At 41.2% G+C, this 21913-nt stretch overlaps 2 protein-coding genes across 2 annotated transcripts in view; one reads left to right on the top strand and one right to left on the bottom strand.

The window, feature by feature from the left end:
- dpf1 (double PHD fingers 1) overlaps window positions 1–21913 on the bottom strand; it is an 81492-nt gene that overhangs the window by 50939 nt on the left and 8640 nt on the right. The gene's annotated exons all lie outside the window — the stretch shown is intronic.
- si:ch211-11n16.2 (zinc finger FYVE domain-containing protein 1) lies at window positions 1518–15407 on the top strand. The gene is made up of 12 exons (XM_022196633.2): window positions 1518–1748; window positions 3370–3651; window positions 5538–5760; window positions 5894–6111; window positions 6247–6353; window positions 7253–7361; window positions 7503–7600; window positions 7712–7829; window positions 8254–8424; window positions 9514–9706; window positions 11541–11639; window positions 13751–15407. Exons 1-12 carry the CDS (start codon window positions 1632–1634, stop codon window positions 13981–13983), a joined length of 1968 nt encoding a protein of 655 aa, XP_022052325.2. The 5' UTR covers window positions 1518–1631; the 3' UTR covers window positions 13984–15407.

Below are 21913 nucleotides of genomic sequence, written 5' to 3'. Positions count from 1 at the left end.
TGAAACATGCCGAGGAGGAGCGTACTACAAGTACCAGCGGGGATAGCGATTTAAGTGGACCACAGTCCCGCCTCGGACTTGTAAGGGTAAAGCCATCCCCCCCATCCGAATTTATAGAAGAAGGGGAAAAAAACCGTCTACAGTTATGTCAAGGTTGGGTTGCAGAACTGTCAGTCTGAGGATGGCAGCTTCCACTGAGCATTGTCTGGATGTATGGATGGATGGGTGAGGTCTCTGTACACACTGGATCACACTGGTGGCAGCTCATAAATTAATATTAAAGATATTAGAGGATATCACTTAGAATATTTAGTTTGAAGCATATTTACATAGGCAGAAATATGCGTATGGGTGCAAATTCAGCTCAGGTATCATCTTTTTGCAGGATCAACTGTGCAGTTATGAAGAAAAAGCCCAAATAAATCCCATATACAGGTGTTAATTGTATTGTATAGAGGGAAGTTTGGATAAGCTTACCTATTAGAAGTATCTGATCGCCTATAAAACAGGTTTATATAGTAATTTAGGGGAAATTAAGAGATATTGTTTCTGCATAATCATACATTAGTGGTGGCATGTTGATAGACCCATGGTTAATCTTATATTATCTATGCTAGGTAGTCCTGCACTGAGCAGCTTTAATTATTCATTAATCAGGGGTGATGGGTTGGGAGTAGGCCTATAATTGATTCTTTCAGACATTTGTCTCTCATGGTTGGGCCCAGAGAAAGGCTGGGACCCTCTCCAAACCCCTTATCCGTCCTTTATTGCATCCTTCCCCCTGCTTACTCATTTTCTTGCCTGTATCTTTGGCTGAATCTACCCCAGATGGTCCTTTTCATGTTACATAGGCTGCAGACAAATATGTCACGGGCTACCGAGGCTTATCTCAAGTGCTTCTTTGAACTGTGCCCAGCGATAGCTACATCCAGCACACGTGTGAAGGAAGGAGGGAAAGAAGGAAGGAGGAAAAGTCTGATGGAGCTCAGCCAGAACTATTAGAGCAGCTACGCTGGAATTTCTTTCTCCATGTCATGTTAGCAGCAGTGGCGCCGCTCTGAAGCCATTCAGTGACATGTGATATTTATAGATCTGTGCTAACAAATATTTAATGAACATTAGCAAGCAGCTCTAACATGGCAGCACTGCTCCAATAAAACACCCCCTGCCAGTTTAATGGAAACTTTGATTTCCATTGTGTTGCTGTAATTATGAATTCATCATTGTTTCCAAATATGCATAATTTCTAGTTTAATATTTGGACAGATATATGGATTTTATTTGGGTTATGTTTGTAGAATTAATCTAAATCTAAACATGCAGTCCATGCTGCACATGGTCTAAAGACATAACTATTTCATTTATTTTTATTTTTTCTTATTTCTGGATTTCAGAAGTTTGTTGATTGGCAGGTTGTGTGCGCTGCACTCTGACCACACGGTGGTGCTGATGTACCGAACAAACGTACGCACGTTATGTCTTACGTCACGGCCTGCGTGCTGCGTGGCTCCTCCTCCCGCAGCGTAAGCGGTCCACGCGCTGTTGTTGTGATTGACGGACAGGCAGGAGTCATGATGAACTTTCGATTTGCTTTTTGTAGCGACAAATATGATTTGAGTAACTGAACGACGATGTCAGAAATACTAATGAAAGAAATGGAGAGTATATCTATCAGTCCAGTGAAGCCTGAGGAGCGAGCCAGCGATGTCCGGAGCTTTCTGCTGGTGGATGAACAAGAAAACCTGCAGGTAAAGTTAGCTAGCGCCAGCCGAGCTAATGGTTGCTAACTGCTAGCTGCTAGGCTAAGAAGGCGAAGACTCCTGATGAAGGCCATTAACAAGCTGTTGTCACTAATTAATAGGGGCAGTGCTAATGTGTGAGCTTAAGTAGATTTCAAAACACCAAACTAAACTGAGGTAACTGTTTTAAATTAACAAAGTAAGCTTGTGATAGAGTTCGCTCCTTCTCTCCGGTGTTTGCTAATGCTTCATTACACAGCGTTACCTGAAGCGCTCATCACGCAAAGCATTTAGACGATGTCTCGTTCACCAGTGTTAATAATGTCCCAAAGAAATGAAAAACAAACACTACATCTGAGGCAGGTAGAACAGCAAGTAGGCTTCTCATTGGGAAAGTCCCTGGTGAGTCATACAGCACAGCTGACCCACAGGGAGGCACCCTAACAGTGTATTGTTGTTACAGCTGTACAAAGTTCGAGTGATAACGATTATTTTAGACGAATTTGGATTGTATGAACAATCAGTTTAGTCCTCAGTGTTTGCCCTCGGGGAGATTGAGGCTTAGCAGCACATTATTTATCACCCCAGCTTACATTTCTGAACTAAGTGTGAACAAGCTCCCAGATATCCTACTTCTGCATTGGGTTGTGTCTCATAGGTCCCACATGATAAAATACCATTTTTGTTGTGTTTTGTATGTCCCACAAACTTGAAAGTTACAAATTAAAGCTGTGAGCATATGAAACCACTTAATATTGCCACTTCTCAAGCTCCACTCAACTAGATAGCTTTACAAGACCGTAAGAACTTTATCCGGTTAATAAGTGGAGTCTGGGAAAGCAATCTAAAGATTTGCATAATCCTCCTTCCCCGCCACCCACTGTTTTCAGGTGAGCCACTTAGAAAGAGCAGCTTCTTCACAGTCTACCAAGTTTGTTTTTGTTTTATTTTCTTTCTATAGTTGCTTCTGTTAATTCTAAAATGTTTTAGTCACAAGCAAAGCACATCAGATATTCTGTTGTTGGTTTCAAGAGTGAGCAAAATAACACGTCTTCCAACATCTGAGGACCTGAAAATCCAGTAGATAACTTTTAGTTGTAATGGCATTGTCCTCACATGAGAAGAAAATCTTTCATGTTAAAGCTATATTTGCCAAATATGTCTAGGACACAGATCTGTGGAAGTTGTCATGCTTAAAGACAATCGGACCGTTTGCATGTTGCCTTTTGTGATTCCATGCAACCTAAAGTCAACTGGTGATGGCCCTTAACATCTGTTTGCTTCTCATCAGCTTCCTGTACTTGCATATGTGGTATTTAAACCCAGCCATATCAAGATATTTTCATTTATGTATTTTTCTATTTGTTTGTCAGACAATCAAATGTTTATGCAATACATTAAAGCGATTCATTTCCGGACTAAATGGGAACAACAAGATAAGAGCACCCAGTTCTTTGTTTTGTGTCTTAAGGCTCCTTGTCATCCAAGACTGTGTGGTGCACACAGATTCAATAATTGATTCAATTAAGTCATCAGGGTAGTCACTGCTGTAACAGTATCAGGTTGCAGCAGCTCAACAATCTTCTCCAGTACATAAATAGCTCTGTGCTTGACGTTTTCTCTCCTCCAGGTCCACGATGAGACTGACTTTGTGGAGAGACTCGCCTGTGCCGACGTCGCAGGTGTCAAGGTCCTCTCCATCTTTGGCAACACCGGCGATGGCAAGTCGCACACCCTCAACCACATTCTGTTTGGTGGCGAGAGCGTGTTCTACACCTCCAAGTCCCCCAGCTCCTGTACTGTGGGAGTGTGGGCCGCTTACAACCCCTCTCTGAGCCTGGTCGCCCTGGATACGGAGGGCCTCCTGGGAGCCGCCGCCAATCAGAACCAGAGAATGCGGCTGCTGCTGAAGGTAATGCTAGTGGTTGCTGGTTTGTTTTGTTGGAATAATCTAATAATTGGATGTGGTTGGCATAAGGGGGAAATATTGTGCTGATTAACTGTGGTTTTGGCTAGGGGATTTTGTACTTGGAGACAAGCTCAGAGTTATTACTGTGCAGACCCTTTTTAGGTCCAAAGTGGTATTATAGCACCACCAGAGGAGCACACAGGCGTAAGAGGTTTGCACAATTTTGAAATTCCTGAGGTGTGTTCCAGTACCCATACTATCACACTATTGCCAGAAAAACATTCAGTATGTCCCAACATAGGATAGAAATACAATAATATATAGGCAAATGTCAAAAGCTAGAAATATCAGCGTGATGCTTGCACTAGGAATTTGAAATGAAGAGCCACTGTGGCTCACTCATAAGAATAACAATGAGCCACAAAAAGCCACAAATTTCTGTGTCAGTGATAGCGGAAAAAATGGAGTCTTGCAGGCTGGTTTGCTTCATGCTGCAATTAAAGTATTTAAAAACATATATGTGAATGTTCGGGATGGGGTGAAATGTTTAAGTCTAAGTCCTGAATATAAATAACATCACAAAGTGTGAGTCTGTATCATTGTCCGAAACTTTCAGCTCCAAATTTAATGTTCTTTTCGTAAAAACAGGCAGTCAGGGTTGAAGACACATTCCCATGTATAGATGCATTTGGCCATTTAAAAACCTGTACCTGAAACATGTTCATGATCAAAACTTTTTGACCCATAAAAATATTAATTTCATGTCCAATTTACCTTCTTTTCCTCCCATGTCCAATTCTTCAACCCTCACTATGTACCATCTCTCACAACTGTAGCATAAACTCAACAAAAACCTCCTCTTTCTCGCTTTTCCTGATCGCAAATGACTCACCTTGTGGCACACCGTTCAGAGATGTCATGCAGTAAAAATAGCATGCTTTTCTGTGATTAGCCGAGAGCGTTTCATGATCTGGGCGCGTGATCAAGATTCGGGTGGCTCCGACCATTTCCGACACCTGCCGAGAGAAAATGTTTGTTTTTCTTATATTATTGCTCGGGCGTTTCGAAGAAAAAGTAAGTCGAACCCTTTTTTTGTTGCTTTTTACAAGAATAATAGAGCGTCACTGTGGCTCACATGGTTCAGAATGACTGCACCATCCAGCAAAACGATGCGCCAATGGTGCTGTGGCGATCGGCTAGCGCAAGCCTAGCAGGGTCTATGTCAGATTATGCCGGCATGCTTTTCTGACCATTCAGACCCACAATCCCGTGTGCAGCATAAGACGCATCACATATGTCACGTTGTCTTGCATGACTATAAACAAACTTCAGCCACAGAGAGAGCACAGAAAGATCACAGCTCATTTCACACTACAGATTGCAGTAGATAAATGAACAAAATGGTCAAAGCTTAAGATGCAATGTTATGACAAATTCATATATCTTACTGGTAAGCTGTAGGCAACAGTGCATACTTGGTAAATGCAGCTGCAGTACGTACTGAAAGTTATAAGAAAGTGTATGATTTGGAATGCAGCCTTGGTTTTAACCACAGCGGAGTATTTAAGACAACGTGATTGTTCCCTGTTAACATTGCTTATCAGTAAAACAGAGGAAGTGTGTAGAGAATGGATTATCATAACTAAATAATGTAGCGTGTTCCTTATCACTTACTGCTGTCGTTGTTTTACATATTGTGGGTTTAGCATTAGTTTAAAATGAGGCTGGATGTTTTCCACATCCAGCTTTCATAGTCTTTGCATGGTAATCTAATAACCAAAGCCTTTGATGAGTAATATGTTCCTTCAGTGTTCTGGTTTCCCATGTGTCCTGTTGTTGTAATAGAAGCCTGTCTAATTTCCATGCACTTTCTCTCTTGTCTTTCCCAGGTATTGGCGGTGTCTGATATAGTAGTCTATCGTACACGAGCGGAGCGCCTCCACAATGACATGTTCCACTTCCTGAGTAGTGCCTCAGGGGCCTACCTGAAGCACTTTACACCAGAGCTGAGGGCCCTGTCGAGCCGGTGTGGTCTGGATGTGCCCCTCTCTTCTCTGGGGCCTGCTGTCATTGTCTTCCAGGAAACGACACACACTCAACTGCTGGGGCAAGGTAGGGAAAGGACGTACAATATTATTTTTTTCGTCATCATTTTTGCAGAGTTTTCCTTTTTAGGGGGTTGAGTTTCTTGTTCTGTGGTTCCAGCTTTCCCTTCAAATATTTTTGTCTTTATTTTCTGTCGCAGACTCGAAGGTGCCCGGTCATGCTGACACGCTGCTCCAGAAGCGTTTTCATGACCTGAATTTGGGGACAGAGGCCTTCAGTTCGGTGCAGTACGTCGGCACTCAGACCATTACACCTCCTACGGACTACAGCAGACTGCTGGAGGCCGTCAGGCAGCAAGTGAAGAACACTCACACTCGTTCCCCCCGCCAGCCCGGCATCGTGTTTCACGCTCTGGAAGTAAGTGGAGGTTGAGAGAGCTTTAAGAGAAAATGAAGAAGGAGCAAATCGTCGTCTCTCCTCAGCTTCCTTTCAGCTCTCATCTGGTTCATTGTCCACTTTTCCTCTTTCTGATGCTTTTCTTTTTATGTTTAGGCTCTGAGTGAACGTTTTTGTGGAGAACTATCAGATGAGAAGATGACACTGCATTCCTTCTTCCCTGACGAGTACTTCACCTGCTCCGCTGTCTGCCTCAGCTGCAAGTAAGTCGGTTACACGTGTTGAAGTTAAACGCAAATACAGAAAGTAAGTAATTCCTTAGACATTAGAGAGTTCACTCTACTGTACCTGCATAGAATGGGAACTTGTCTCTTTCCTTACCTAATTTAGTGTTAAGTCTTTTTCTTACATATCCTTTGTCTATATTTTCTTTATAGACAAAACAATGAAAATGATCCTTAGTTTGCCAACTAAAAGTTAAAAATAAAAATTATAAAAAAAAAGAAAAAAAAAAGAAAATGATCCTTAGACTATATAAGGATTTATCGTAGATATCCAGGAATATGGGTTATATTTGTATCACACCTCCATTTTTATTACTGCAAGCTGTAGAGTTCTCATTCTCTGGATGCTTTATGAGCAATCCCTTGGTCCCCTCGCAGAGAATAGTGTCATTTATTCAGCCTTCAAGACATGCAGACAGGTCAGACAGCCACATGATCTAAAAGCATTTTACACTCAGTGTCTAACCTCGCTTTACCCTCAGCTTGACTCTGAGAATTTGTTACTAATTAATTCAACGTTGCTGTCTGTAAGCACAAACCCAGGTCTTTTAGTTGTCTGTGGCTGAGTCACGGTGTTGGAATTTATTCTTCTAAAGCAAAATCTGGTGTTTTTCTAGCAGATATTAACTGTCTCCCCAGTGGGATACATAAAAGTTGATGTCTTTTCCATATTCTCTGAAACACAAAGCCCCCTCTGCTCCTATCCAATCTATTCGCATTTCTTCTTTATGAAATAAGACAGGAGTCTGAGTGGGAGGAATCATAACACTGCTTCTGAAGTGATTCTGCCCTGAATATGTGGACTTCACACATAGTTAAAGCATTTTCTACAAATCCTACCTTCTCACTGACTCTGTCTTGTTGGTCTGAATGTCCAGTATTCGCTGTAGAAATGGAATGAACCATCTGAGAGACAGGGTTCCCCATATGGCAGATGGACTGTGCCAGTATGCACACCAGTACAACAACAAGGTCCTCATCTGTAAGGTAAGACAAGATCCTAGCAGCCAATTTAGGTGAACATCTGTTGTTCCTCACTCCTCATTTTTCTCTTTTCCTTTTTTAAATTACTTTTATATGCATTTTTTCTGTATTTCATATATAATTTTCTGTGTCCTGCATCTGCAGAGGTGCTATGAAGGAGGCAGAGAGGTGATCGTTGTACCAAAAACATCAGCTTCCACCGACAACCCGTGGTTTGGACTGGCCAAGTATGCCTGGTCAGGGTAGGTAAATACACTGACACTCCTTTCATTGCCTTCCAGCCAATTATCTCACGTCCACTGACACCTTCTTCCTCTCATCTTCTCTCGTTTCTCTCTTTCACTGTCGTACAGGTATGTACTGGAGTGTGCTAGTTGTGGCGTAATCTACCGCAGCAGACAGTACTGGATGGGAAACCAGGACCCTGAGAGCGGCGTAGTGCGATCTGAAGTCAAACACGTCTGGGAGGGAGTAAGTAGTCCAGCCTTCCTCTCTCTTTTTTTTTTATCCTTTAGAGCTGTTTGCATGCATGTAGACCATAAAAAAATCAGTATCTCCTTTTATTTTTAAGACCTACATTCAGGATTTAATTTGATTTGATAGTGTAAATTTAAAAAAAAAGTTAATAGAAATTTTATGCTGAATATTCTTAGTGCCTATAACAAAAGGTCATAGTAATGAAATTACTGTTTAGTTGTCGTTTGGATGATATTATGTAGAACTCACTTTTTTATCAAATTTTTGAGATATCTTAGTTTGTAAAAATGAACATTACTGCATTCCGTTGTCTTTTGCATAAAGGTAACATGCATGACCTCAGAGTGCTTTGTGAATGGTCATACGTATTATACGCTTAACTTACTGGATTTTATTTAATTCCTCCCCCTTCTGTCAGTCTGACACCTTCCTGACCAACCACCAGAATGCTGCCCAGAGGGTCCTGGACGGGATGAACTATATGATTCAGTCGGTGTCAGAATATGGCACCGGCCCCACCAAAGCTGTCACAGCCTGGCTCACTGATCAGGTGGCACCTCCATACTGGAGACCCAACGCAGAGATCACTGTGAGTATGAGGAACTAAAGCCGAGATACACCACAAACATAATGGAAAAAAACTGGAATAAGCGCAGAAAAAACTAATTTATACATATTTCATTCTCTTCAACAAGTTGTGCAAACAACAGTAGAGACATCATGATATAATTTTATTTTATACTATTTAATGGTTAATTTTTATTCAATCAGTCCTTGTTAATAATTTTTTTTTAAATATGTTAACTGATATTGCGGACGTGCAGTCTAACTGTCAGAAAATGTCTTCTAGATTAGCTGCAGTGCCTGGAGGCTCTTATTGCTTAATCAGATGGAGTTACAGGTGTGTTTGCTGACTGCCTCCTTGCTGTCGAGGTGCACACTGTGTGTGTTGATGAAATCTGCAGCAAAAAGTTGTGAAAAGGGTTTCTGGTGGCTCTCAAGTTTAGCTAGCTGGGAGAGACCCAAGCAAACGCTAAACTAGGGTTTCTAAACTTTAACACAAGCTGGGAGCTGAGTGTCTCGTCTGCAAACAGCTGTAGCAGCTAACATTCAGGAGCAGCAGGACTCTGATTACTTGCTTCCCACAACATTCAAACTGAAGTCATTAAGTGTATCAGCGACACTCTGCTCTAAGTATAAATACATTTTAGAGGTGGCAGTAAATACTGACAGATTTCCTGGACTGATAAAGTTGCTACGACAGTATTTGTGGACATCTGCTCCTTCTCAGCAGCTGTTTCCAGCAGCTGGACTAAAGCTAACGAGTCACTTCATCGTGTAAATCAGCTGTGACGATTACTTTAATATAAAACCATGATGACTCAAATCTGCTGTGAACAGATTAAAAGCGTTACAGGTTTACTGTGGAAGACTGGAACTTGTGTTAACTGCTGTTAACTTTATATGATCTTCACATTCCTAATGTAGAAAATAATGATAAATAATAATAAATGTGCAAATATCGATGTTTGAAAACCGTTTTATGAGCAGATGAAATAGATCAGCTGTATTTGATTCATTCTTTAGATGATAAATTGTTTTTGTGACCAGCTATGAGTTATGGAAATATTTTCAAATGTGCCTTCCTAATCATCCTCCTCTCCCTCCTGCCCCTCAGTCCTGTCATGGATGTCAGAAGGTGTTTGAGGAGGCGGAGAGGAAGCATCACTGTCGATCATGTGGCGAGGGTTTCTGCCATCCCTGCTCCAGCCACAGGATGCCGGTGCCAGAGAGGGGCTGGGGCAGCGGTCCTGTCAGGGTCTGTAAAGCCTGCTACCGCCAGGGAGGACCTGCTGACACTAACAGCCAGGGTAAGACACATGCAGTCTGCCAGTAAGACTTGTGGGTAAGCAGTAACTCTAAAACTGAAACTGAAGTAGACAAATGTCCTAAAGCAACGTGTACTTGGCTTTTAATTCCTAGCAATCCATTTGACTGCATAAATGTAGAACTTGCACAATTTTTAGAAGCATAGTTTAAACCACATTTACATTTTTTTTCTCTCATTTCCCACTGATACACAACATTAACCCTTTAAGCTTCAGTCAATTCCAGCCGTTTTCAGTACAAAAAATCGCTAATATTCTATTTTTAAATAAAAAAAATTACGAAAAATACGGGGAATATTGGACGCGCATCGGGAGGTGCATTTCCTTGAAAACGACCGATTCGGGGATTTTATACCGACTTCAGGACATGTTTTGGACAAAATAGTTTACTGGCTTGTGTCATCTGATGTAAAAGGTTGGATTATGGCCGTTTTTTGTGGAATCTTTTTTTTTGTGTGTAATAATAAACCCGGAAATGTGAGTCGCGCTGTGTGCTTTGAAGCCGTGTATAGAGAACGGATGGATGAATATTTGTTTTTGTCGGACAAATGTGTTTTTCTCACCCGCTGTGGTAATCGCATCTGAAAGTGGTTTATACCGGCAGATTCATGAGAATCTAAGCTTTCCATCGGTGTATAGTGTTTGTATAATCGCGTTTGCACCCGTCGGACATTCTTGAAATTCCTATGCAAATTAGTAGGTGTACCGCCGGCGGTACACTGAAGCTTAAAGGGTTAAGCAAGCAAGAAATTAAACCAATTAAAAAAGTGATCTCTAAATATTTAACCCTCTGAGCCTGTGGTGTGATTCAAAGACATATTTCTTTGAATCAGTCACCCAAGCGGTACCGTTTGTCATCACAAGTAACTATAAATCCTAAAAACATTATACATTAAGCTTACCTACAGTTCATAAAAGTATAATCTGTGATCTACAGTTCCATCAGACAAGAAACAAAGTGTTTTTATATTTAGAATAGGTACTTTATTCATCCCCGAAGGGAAATTCAATTTCATCAAAAACACTTTGTTTTATATGTTAATACAGAAATTCACCAAAAGTAAACTGTTTACAACAGATCCTCGGTGCAATATAGAAGCTGTTAGTGACTCAGCTCCAACCAACAGTCACATGACAGAAATCAGGGATTTTTCAGCTAAACTGAACTAAACTTCAGGCAGTGTTTACACGGTGCAGAAAGGAGATGAAAAGAGAGATTAGGAGGAAAATAAAACTACTTGAGCAGTAGAAGAAATGCAGCACGACTCTAAAACGATGTACAGAGAAGCAAGTTGTTGGAAAATGCAATCAACATAAGGAATTATCTTTCTAATGTGCAGACGAGTGTGCAACACATCTTTGTAGAGGTTGTAAAAATGTAAGTGGGCCTAGTTCAAAATCCTATCAAGAGTATAGGGATGCTAAATTAAAAATATATATTAAAACACCTTTTGACAAAATTCTGTACATATTGATTGTATTTAGTTCAGTTTTTGTAATTCGGCAATTAAATAAATTCAGCTTTCATTTAGTCTTGGGATCTATATTCGTATGTTTGTTATAATTTTGTTGCACAAAAAACATTTTTAAATTCTCTTTTGAGTAAAAATGTGAGGAGCCAAACATGCTCAGAAACTGCTTGGAGTTCAGAAGGTTAATTATTACAGAATGCAGCCTGAACAGTGAAAGAGAACAATATTTTCTTGTCTTTGATGTTGATTGTGTCTGTAACAGCTGCTGGCTTGTAATGCCATTATTGCTGCTTTTGTGTCTTCATTGTTTTGTGTCTCACTCGTACACACCTCTGTTCCTGTAGTGTGTAAGGTGGAGCCTCGAGGTTTAATTGCTCGCAGAGTGACGGAGGTGGCTCAGTCTACCCTGGACATGGTCACCACAGCTGTGGATTACCCTCTCTGTGAGTCCATCTGCTTTTTTTATCGTTACACATTCGGCAGATGGTTGCGGCATCTCTGGGTCAAGTGGCACGTGACCATCTGGATGTAAGCTGAAGATGATTCTGATTGCCAGTTTCCTAGCACATCACTGATTTGGTCTGCTTAACACAGCTTCAACATTAAGTACAGATACAATATGATCCATCTGTACAATCTAACATCATTAGTGAACTGTTGTTTATTTTTTACAGATATGAGTTCACGATCCATTTTGGCTTCAGCACATACATGTTCTCCCCTCTTGACTCTTACCACGGACCCTCGCTGACATGACTCACAGCTTTCAGCATGCTATCACAGCTAAGAGTTTCAGAAAGAAAATAAAACTAACATCTAGACAGAAGAGGACGACGTCTCCTCGCTTATTGTCCAACACACTCACTGAATGAAATAGACTTTTTCAAAAGAAAAAAGTTATTGCCAACTACAGAACATCTGCATGATCCTGCTTCCTGTTGTGTTGATAGCATCAGTGTTGTAGCAAGCACTAAAATTGTGTTGATTGCAATAAATCCTCCGTTAGACATGCTCGCCGTTGAGGCTAACACGCCGCTGGGTCACTTTGAATTGATGGCTCACCTGCAGGGAATAAATGGCGTAAATAAACACCCACCAGCAGCTGTTGTCCATCTGAGACGCAGTTTAGTTGTTTCAAGATTGAGTCCATAAGTATCGATAAAGCTTGTGGGCCAGTTAAGTGAATCACACTAGCCCCAGTGTTCAGTATTAAGGGCTAGCCCGAATAGCAATTTCTGGGCTCTGGATATTTGGCCCCAATTAATGACGAATATTCGGATCACGCTATATCATCCGACCGGGGGGGTTGAATCCAAATATTCGGATCTCAAAATTAATATTCGGATACCACTTTAACGACTGAATATTCACCCTTTCAGTATTCAGCAAAACTGAGTACATCCATGTGCAGTATCACTACAAAGTCAAATGATTATGGACGATTTATTGTATTATTTTTCATTTGGAAAGAAGAGTATTTGATCTTATCTATAATTAATGTTTTAGTGCTTGAATATACAATGACAGTGTTGGCCCCAAAGGCAACCTCAGTGTCACTCGGTGCCACCAGAGTGATTACACCTGTCAGGTTGTAAAAGAAGCTGTGAATATCACCTTTGACCAGGGTTGTGTACAATACAACAACGGCTCCATTTGGTAAGGAATTGCTTGAAAAAAATTAGAAACCTTCAAATAGAAGCAGACTCATAGCTGCAGTGGTCGTTAGGAGATACAGAAGAACCTCACTACTAACAACTAGAGGGGCAGCAGCCATCCAAAAACAATTCCAGGCACAATTTGACATTCACTCAAGCTTGCACTGAAAAACATGAGCGACTCGGTGCGATAATCATCTGAGGCAACTGGTGTTACAGTGAGGAAGGTCCTGCATGAAGTCAGCCTCAATAGACGGTGTCCAAGAAGAAGAAGCGTTGCTCAGAAAGTGGCACAAATCTGCAAGATTTAGCTTTGCCAAAAAAGCATGAAAAGAAGCCTGATCAATACTGGCGCCTCATACTTTGGCCAGACGTGAACAAATTCTTTTAGTTTGAATCAGCAATGACTGAATCCACAGTGAGAGTGGGAGTTATGATATGCAGCTGCATGAGTATGAAAGGTGATGACTGCTATTGAAGGTGCGATAAATGAAAGTTTGTTTACCAAAATACGGAATCAAAAGATGACTCAGAATCTCAAGAAGCTTGGCAGGAGAGGAATTTGATATGACAATCACAGTAAAGTTTTTAAGGAAGAAAAAAGTGTGCCAAGACCAAGTATTTTTCCTAACTTGAATCCAATAGAACACCCATGGAGTATATTACAGTGGAAAGTAGAGCAACAAAGGCCCTCCAGCAGAGAGCACTTGAAGAGAATCGTGTTCAGATTGGCATTGACATTTAGTGATTGCACAGTTGTGTTCTCAGTTTTGTTCTGTGCTGTTCATAATGTGCAGCCTGACCTCACCACTTGTTCGCGATGCATGCTACTTCTGTTCTAGTAACAGACATACACAACGTTAAACTGATTGTTTTGCTGTTCCGTCCGTCCCTCTCAGGTTTTGTGAAGGACGTGGCTCGACCAGACTACTGGGTGCCAGACCAGAACATCACTCAGTGCCACCAGTGCTCTAAAACCTTCACTCCAGTCATGTCCAAGCACCACTGCAGGGCCTGTGGACAGGGAGTGTGCGGTCCCTGCTCCACTCACAACAGGCCTGTGCCCTCCCGAGGCTGGGACCACCCGGTCAGAGTGTGTGACAGCTGCCACGCCCGGACAGACGCCCTGTGACCACCTCAAGCTGGAGAACTTTGCAAAGTGCACTCGGTCTTCCTCAGATGATTCAGAAAATCACTGTGAATCCTGGTACGGCTGCTCCAAGACGACACGGGGGATCAGCTCAGCGGCACCAAACAGCAGAACTGGAATCAGCTTTGTTTTTGTGGGAAACGACAGTAAAATCATCACTATCCAGGCTAACGGTGCTGACCAAGGATCTGCTTTCCATCTCATCCGCCTCCTTTGACTGATTTTGTATCAGTTATGAGACAAGCGTGTATCATAGATCAGCTTCACCACAGCCCCTCCTGACTAGTCAAACTGCTTTAAGACTCGCTGCACAAATAGCAGGCTGGATGCAATGTTTTTAGCCAACTGCTTTTAGAGTTAAATGTTCAACTCCTTGCTGTTTGTCATTTTAAGAGCAGAGCTTGAACTCAAAGCTGCACTCTTGTGTAGCCGTCGTGTTCATTCACTTTTTTGCCCACTCATCCCTGCAGCAGGTTTCCCATTCTCACTTAGAACAAGGCAATGACACGAAAAGGAGAAAAAGGGATGAACTGGGATGTGGAAGTAGGAAATTTTAGAGACTTTTACACTTATCTGTTTCTTCACATATCAAAGCCATTGCAGCCACTCACTTGGTCTTTTACTTGACCCTTTTTGCGCAGCCTTCAGAAGAGATGACACTGAGTGAGTGACTTTTTTTCCTCTGAACTCTCACCTGCAGATCCTGGCAAAGACAAGTATGAAAATCATCTTCATGGGAAAATGGAACTTGTTCCTGCGTTACTCAGGGCAGAAAGAGAAGCAAGTTGGAGAAAACACAAGCTGCGGCAGTGTGTGCCTTCATGGGAATCTTCAAACCCATTTCTGTAGCCCCTTAGGTTTGTTTTGGGGTTTCCTCAGTATGTGCAAGGACTAACGAGATTATTTGTGCCTATTTACAGAGCAATGCCGTTTACAGCTTAGCTCCTCTAACTCCTACAGTCGTATCTGCAATATGATGAAATGAATAGGAGAATAAGATGTGTAGCTTAACTCATTTAGACATTCCACTGTATGGAAGTATCTGTGTACTCGTTTAGACCGAAGTTATTGTAAGAAATGAACCACCGATGTTTCAGGAAGCTCTGAGTAATGATTACACCTGCGCTAGACCGGATCACGGAGGTGTGGTTATTTGAAAGACGCGTGTATTAAATCACTCGGCAACATAAAGTACAAATTAAATAATCATTGTTGAAAAATCACACTTTCTGTCAAAGGGAGTTTATCTGTGTAAAATCCGGGGTGTTTTGTGCTGTTTGTCTTTTTTGTCTAGAAATAACCACTTCAGTGTCAAAGAGGTTTTCCGGTAAAATTTAGCAACTGACAATCTTGATTTTGCTTTTCTTTAATAAATGAAGCGTATTCACAGAAGGAAAACAGAGGAAGATATTGTGTCTGCAAGAGTCATTTAAGAGCTTTCTTTCTGCCAGTTGAAGTCAGTTACCTCACAGCAAGAGGGTTCTGGGTTGGAACATACAGGTCTGGTGGGGCCTGTCTGTGGGGTGTTTGCATAGTATCTCAGAGCCTGCATCAGAGGAGGAGCCATGGAGTGACTCAGGGCAGCCTCAGTCCCTCATCATCCAACACAACCACAGTGAAGCCTGTTAGAGCTACACACATGCTGATAAAACTGAAGTTATAGCCTCACCCTAAAATGATTTAAGCCATAATATCAATTAAAATGCATATCTTGGAACAGCAGTTTCAGTTTTTCTTTAATTAGTTGAAGGTTATTATACACTGCCTGGCCAAAAAAGTCATCAGCTGCATTTAACTAAGCAAGCAGGTAAGATCCTTCCATTGGATAATTGCTGCAGTGATGAATATGTTTCAGCTACAACAACTTATTTAACCCGAGCTGATGCAGTGAGGAGTTTCTCATTTCTTAAACAATCATGTAGGAAGACATCCTGTGGTCATGGAAAGGATGTTAATCTGTTTCCGAAGGTTCAAATTACTGACCTGCATCAAGCAAAGAAAACAACCAAGGAAATTTCTGAAACTACTAAAATCAGGTTAAGAACTGTTCAACGCATTACTAAAACCTGAAGGATAGTGGTGGACCATCGTCTACGAGGAACAAATGTGGTCTGATGAGTCCAGATTTACCCTGTTCCAGAGTGATGGGGCATCAGGGTAAGAAGAGAGGCACATGGAGTGATGCATTCATCATGTCTAGTGCCTACAAGCCTGTGGGGGTTAGGGTTATGATCTGCAGTTGGTCAGGTTCACCAACATTATGTTCCTAAAGAATGAGGTCAGCTGACTACCTGAATATACTGAATGACCAGGTCTTTACATCAGTGGAGTTTTTCCTCCCTGATGGCATGGACGTGTTCCAAGATGATGATGAGGATTCATGGGGCTCACACTGAGAATGAGTGGATCAGGGAGCATGAGACGTCATTTTCATACATGGATTGTCGTCCAGAGCTCAGCCCCACTGAAAATCGTTGCAATGTTCTGGAGAGGACTTTGTGCAGCGGTCCGACTCTCCCATCATCAGTATAAGATCTTGCTGAAAATTTAATGCATCCCTGGACAGAAAATGCTGTGACATTGCAGAAGTTTATCGAAATGATGCCACAGCAAGTGAGTGCTCTACTCTAAAGAAAAAGGCAGTCAAACAAATTATTAGAGTGTTACTTTTGGCCACACAGTGTATGTGAGTCCTTGTGGTGTGTGTGTTCATGGCAGTCATTCCTGCACAAGCAAATCATAAAAGTAAAAACTTTACTCTGGCTCACAACGATTTGCCACAGAGTAAAAGGCATGTCAATGGAAAGTTAACTGTTGATTCTAGGTAGTTTTTCTATCTATGTTAGGCCTGTAATTGACTGGAGACCAGTCTTCATCTTTTACCCAGTGTTATCTGGGACACTCTGCGGGATAACAGAGGATTAGATAGTGGATGTTTGGATGGAGGAACACTGTTGTGCAAGTAACTAGATAATGCAACAATAAGATGAGGACTGTGCTATCACTCACCCTTGTACTCCTTCACTACTAGAAATATTATACAATCGTTTTTACTGTAAGAGGCCATTTCTACATCTGTAAAACAACTGGAATGTGGGATTGTTAGCTGAATTAACAAAATAGAGAATGCAGTCGCACACTAAACATGGAGGGATTTCAGTTAAAAAATGTTATATCTTATAAAATAAACAATAGTAGATGTTCTTCTTCCATAATATTCTAGCAGCCAGTGCTATAAAAGGAAAAAATACTGCCCGTCTTCTAGTTCTCAAAGCTTTCACATCCTCTGCTCTATTTCTGTTGTGTTACTTGATCCTTGAACTCAGTTTATCCATTCAGGGTGACATTTAGCTTATTCCATTCAGAATGTGGTTTAACTGTAAACAGTTGTTTGTTTTGATCCAGTATTCATAAAATGTTTTCTTAATTGTGTACATTTGTACACCAGCTGCTGTTGAAATGACTCAATCTCTGCTTCTTAAACCAAAGCTTCATATTTTTAGTGAGTCTGCTTGACTTTGGCTTCAGAGTTTAGCAGCTGCTGTTTCCATTCACAGTAGCAGTAAATATGTTTGTAGCTCTGAGTCACAGAGTTGAAACGTTTTACCCAAATTCTATTTGATGGAATGAGATTAGATTTGGTTTTCCAGGAACAGTGAAGCCTCTAAGTCCGGCTTCTTTTTGACCTTTAGTGTCACACTGTTAGCTGAGCTGATGATTGTTTTCCATTCAATAATCAAACACACAGTGGTCATTTTTCTTGAGGCCTGCATATTTTACAATCACCATTCCTCTCATTCTGTTATTTTTGATAACCCTCTGTCCTTCAAGTCATTCTCAGACCAGAGTGGATTTTACTGCAGTGCTTCTGTCTTTCTGTTTGTTGGATCCTCATGGTGAACCTGGTGATGAAGCAGAACAGGCTGCATCTTTGCTACGCCTCTTTGAAATTGTGTTGTTTACCTTTCTTTGTGTTTGTCTCCTTTAGAGGGTAATGAAATTGGACTGTTGCTGATTTACCCAGAACAAGTAGCTGACAGGCACCATGCCCTCCCAAAGTGTGTTAACAGGAAAGTGAAATCTGATGTTTGTGCTACTTTAGGCATTTGAATTGGAGATCAAAGTGTGAGACAACAGCAGACGCTGGTGTTTAGTTGTTCACGCTATTTACATGTACATACATTCTGTCATATTCTACGAAGACACATTTTGATGCAGTCCATTTTTTCAGATGTGTTGCTCTGTTAAAACGTGCAGTCCTTTAGTTTAATGCAGTGACAACAGCAAGAACATTTAGCGGCACTTTTGGAAACACTTTTGCAGGCCTTCAAAGCCTTCAACCAAGAGGTTCAGTCTTCTTTTCAGCATGAAAAATGCTAAAAATGGTTTAAATGTGTTAACTAACTCGACCAGTCTCTGACCTTCCAGTTCTTGTCTGTTTCTTTACATTGTCTTGTTGTAGGATGAAGGTTGAAGTTAGGATGAAGCTAATCAGACTGGAGGAACTGCTTTGCACACAAACAAAATGTACAGTTCTGAATTTATTCTCTTCATTTGACTCCTCATTTGTTCCACTGTTAGTAAAAATAAGCGAGGTAGTTCCTCTAGCAGCCATGTACACCCAGGATTTAATTTTCATGTTTCACTGATGAGCTGGAATGGTTGGTTTCAAAAGTTTGTTGTGGTCTCATCTCTGTTTAAAACTCTGCTTCAGAATCTTTCTGGCTGTATTATTTCCAGTCCAGCCACTGAGTTTTGCTGCTGATTCAAAGTTTGCATCTCATGCAGCCTCTGTGACTCCCCTGTTTAAGTCGTCTTTGAGTGTGAATTGTTGTACTTTCACACCTGAACTCTGTAGACTGGCAGTGACTGTCATTTTGGGGTTTTCCTCACGGCCCAGCTGCAGTTGTTTTCCGTGAGTGGCTTGTATCTTATTACTCCACCAAGGAAGGCACTGGAGTTATGGGATGATGGTCGTATGTTTGTCTGTTACCAACATTACTCAAACACGGATTAATGGATTTGGATGAAATTTTCAGACATGTTGAAATTATGACGTTGGTACCGAAACAAATAAACAGAAGATTCAAGAAAGGGCAAGATATAGGTTGAACATGAAGTTATTGTAATGTTCATTTGTTCTATGAAATGGGTATATATAAAATGAATTCAGTTCAGAATTGAGATGATTGTCTTTGTTGGTTCTGACTTGAGTTCAGAGTTCCTTGTCAGTGAGTGGAATGTCTTTGAAGTTGTCATGTACTTTCCTGAGCTTGCTTTCCATGGCTCAGGAATCAGTCAGAATGCGTATTGGTGGCCATTTGGTCCTGATAGTGAGTGGGGGTTTAGACCAGTCTGTGTAGGGGCATCCTTTAAAGTTTGATCTGGTGCTCTCCTGTTGATTTGTCCCTTTGCATCTTCAGGCCAGATGTGGAAAGTGTCTTTGTTTGTAGTGTCTTGGTGTCTCCGCTCCACTGATCAAAGCAAGCCTCATCTCCACTGTGGCTGTGAAGGTGTTAAATCTGTTCTTGTCCTGTTCCACTGTGTAATAATGGCTGGTGGATCCTACATATTACTATATCCACCTTCTGTTGTCCTTCAGAAATTCTCAGACTGCTGCACTTGGTGTCCACTGCCTCTTCCCATAGACGATGTGTTTCTGTCATTGTTCTGTGGCGTCCATGTTGTCTCCTCTCTCCAACTGCTATCTGAACAGATTGAAAGACATGAAATGAAGAAATGAAGACCCTTCCAGCCTGATTCAATCAAAAGGCAGAATCCACCCAGGACAGGTTTGGATTGTGAGAAGAAGCCAGAGCACCTGGAGAACATACCAACTCCATACAGAAAGGTTCCAGCAGACCATCACAGTAGATCATTCTTCCTGCCTTGTGAGTAATCCATGCAATAGGAAACGCCTGGGCATTAGTTACACGCCAGCCAGTTGTTTCTCTACTTTTGTACACCTTAAAGTGGTGGCAACACAAAAACGTCTGTGAAGAAGTCAAATCAAAGTTAAAATTCGCTCCTTTTATTTTCAAATCCAAACATTTCAAGTCAAAGCCACATTAAAATCATATCTATTTCCACAGGATTTCTCTCCCTCTCCACCTACAAGCTCACACTCAAGGTTATCTGAAGTTCATGGTCCCTAGTGTCCAGCGCACTAATGTATCGCTAACTAATATCCATAACGCAGTGCTCATTTCCTTCTAAAACCAATTACACAGTGTCAATATGGAGGCAACAGATGGGGGAGGTAGGGGGTGAGGACATCTGTCGATAGACTGTCGGCTCAAGTCTCTTTTTTACCTTATACCGCAAATCACATGAGTAATCTTTGGAGTAAATAAGCATGAAATACTGCAGTTCTAAAAATATGGCTACTTCTGTGGCTGTTGGCTTTTATCTATGTAGCTCATAGCGTCCTTTTACTTCCCTCTAAAGCACATATCTGCTCATTGCTCATTCTTCCACTGAGGAACAGGCAGACTTTGAAGTCACCATGTCACATAACTGATTTAGTGTGAATCTGCAGCTGAAGAAGGAGAGCACATGTACTGAAGCTTAATAGAAAAGCTGTGCTGGTGTCAGTGGTTTTGACTGAGATAAATGACACGCCACCATGTGTCTGCACTGTCATTACTGTGTTTTCCTCCAAACCGCTGTGGAAAATCCATCATGCAGCGCCAGTCTGAATAAGACGCATCCAGTCAGTGATGACAAAACCACTAGTTCCACTGGTCTGTGCTCCGTTACTGTGGTCCGGGCTTCAAATCAGACTGTGGCAAATAAAACAGGTGGAAACTAGCACAAGATGTGACCGTTATGTCCCAGGTTTATGGTTAAGAAGATACTCAGTAGAGCAGTTAGATTCAATGACATGATTACTGGTTGAGAAAATCTTGGTTGTGTTCAAGTGTTCTCTGAATGATGATGCAATATATATATATATATATATATATATATATATATATATATATATATATACACATGTGGACAAAATTGTTGGTACCCCTCAGTTAAAGAAGGAAAAACCCACAATTCTCACTGAAATCACTTGAAACTCACAAAAGTAACAATAAATAAAAATTTATTGAAAATTAAATAATCAAAAACAGCCATCACTTTTGAATTGTTGATTAACATAATTATTTTAAAAAACAAACTAATGAAATAGGGCTGGACAAAAATGATGGTACCTCTATAAAAGATTGAAAACTATTTGACCAGAGTGACATGATTAACTCAGGTGTGTCATTTAATTGACATCACAGGTGTTTCCAAACTCATAATCAGTCAGTCTGCCTATTTAAAGGGAGACAAGTAGTCACCCTGCTGTTTGGTGAAAAGGTGTGTACCACACTGAACATGGACAACAGAAAGCGAAGGAGAGAATTGTCCCAGGACATCCGAAAAAAAATGATAGACAAACATCTTAAAGGTAAAGGCTATAAGACCATCTCTAAACAGCTTGAAGTTCCTGTGACAACAGTGGCTCATATTATTCAGAAGTTCAAGACCCACGGGACAGTAGCCAACCTCCCTGGACGTGGCCGCAAGAGGAAAATTGATGACAAATTGAAGAGACGGATCGTTGGAATTGTATCCAAAGAGCCCAGAGCAACCTCCAAAGAAATTAAAGGTGAACTCCAAGGCCAAGGTACATCAGTGTCAGATCGCACCATTCGTCGTTGTTTGAGCCAAAGTGGACTTCATGGGAGACGACCAAGGAGGACACCACTGCTGAAAAAAACTCATAAAAAAGCCAGACTGGAATTTGCAAAAATGCATGTTGACAAGCCACAAAGCTTCTGGGAGAATGTCCTTTGGACAGATGAGACCAAACTGGAGCTTTTTGGTAAGGCACATCAACTCTATGTTCATAGACTCAAAAACCAAGCATACGAAG

This window comes from Acanthochromis polyacanthus, chromosome 13, assembly GCF_021347895.1.
Source record: "Acanthochromis polyacanthus isolate Apoly-LR-REF ecotype Palm Island chromosome 13, KAUST_Apoly_ChrSc, whole genome shotgun sequence".
NCBI lineage: Eukaryota > Metazoa > Chordata > Actinopteri > Pomacentridae > Acanthochromis > Acanthochromis polyacanthus.
This window is presented reverse-complemented; position numbering and strand designations above follow the sequence as displayed.

Excerpts from the sequence above, each read along its gene's own strand:
- si:ch211-11n16.2 (XM_022196633.2), top strand. The coding sequence starts at position 1,632 with ATGTCAGAAATACTAATGAAAGAAATGGAGAGTATATCTATCAGTCCA. Across the intron at positions 3,652-5,537 it reads GAATGCGGCTGCTGCTGAAG|GTATTGGCGGTGTCTGATAT; the intron begins GTAATGCTAGTG and ends TGTCTTTCCCAG. Across the intron at positions 7,601-7,711 it reads GCCAAGTATGCCTGGTCAGG|GTATGTACTGGAGTGTGCTA; the intron begins GTAGGTAAATAC and ends ACTGTCGTACAG.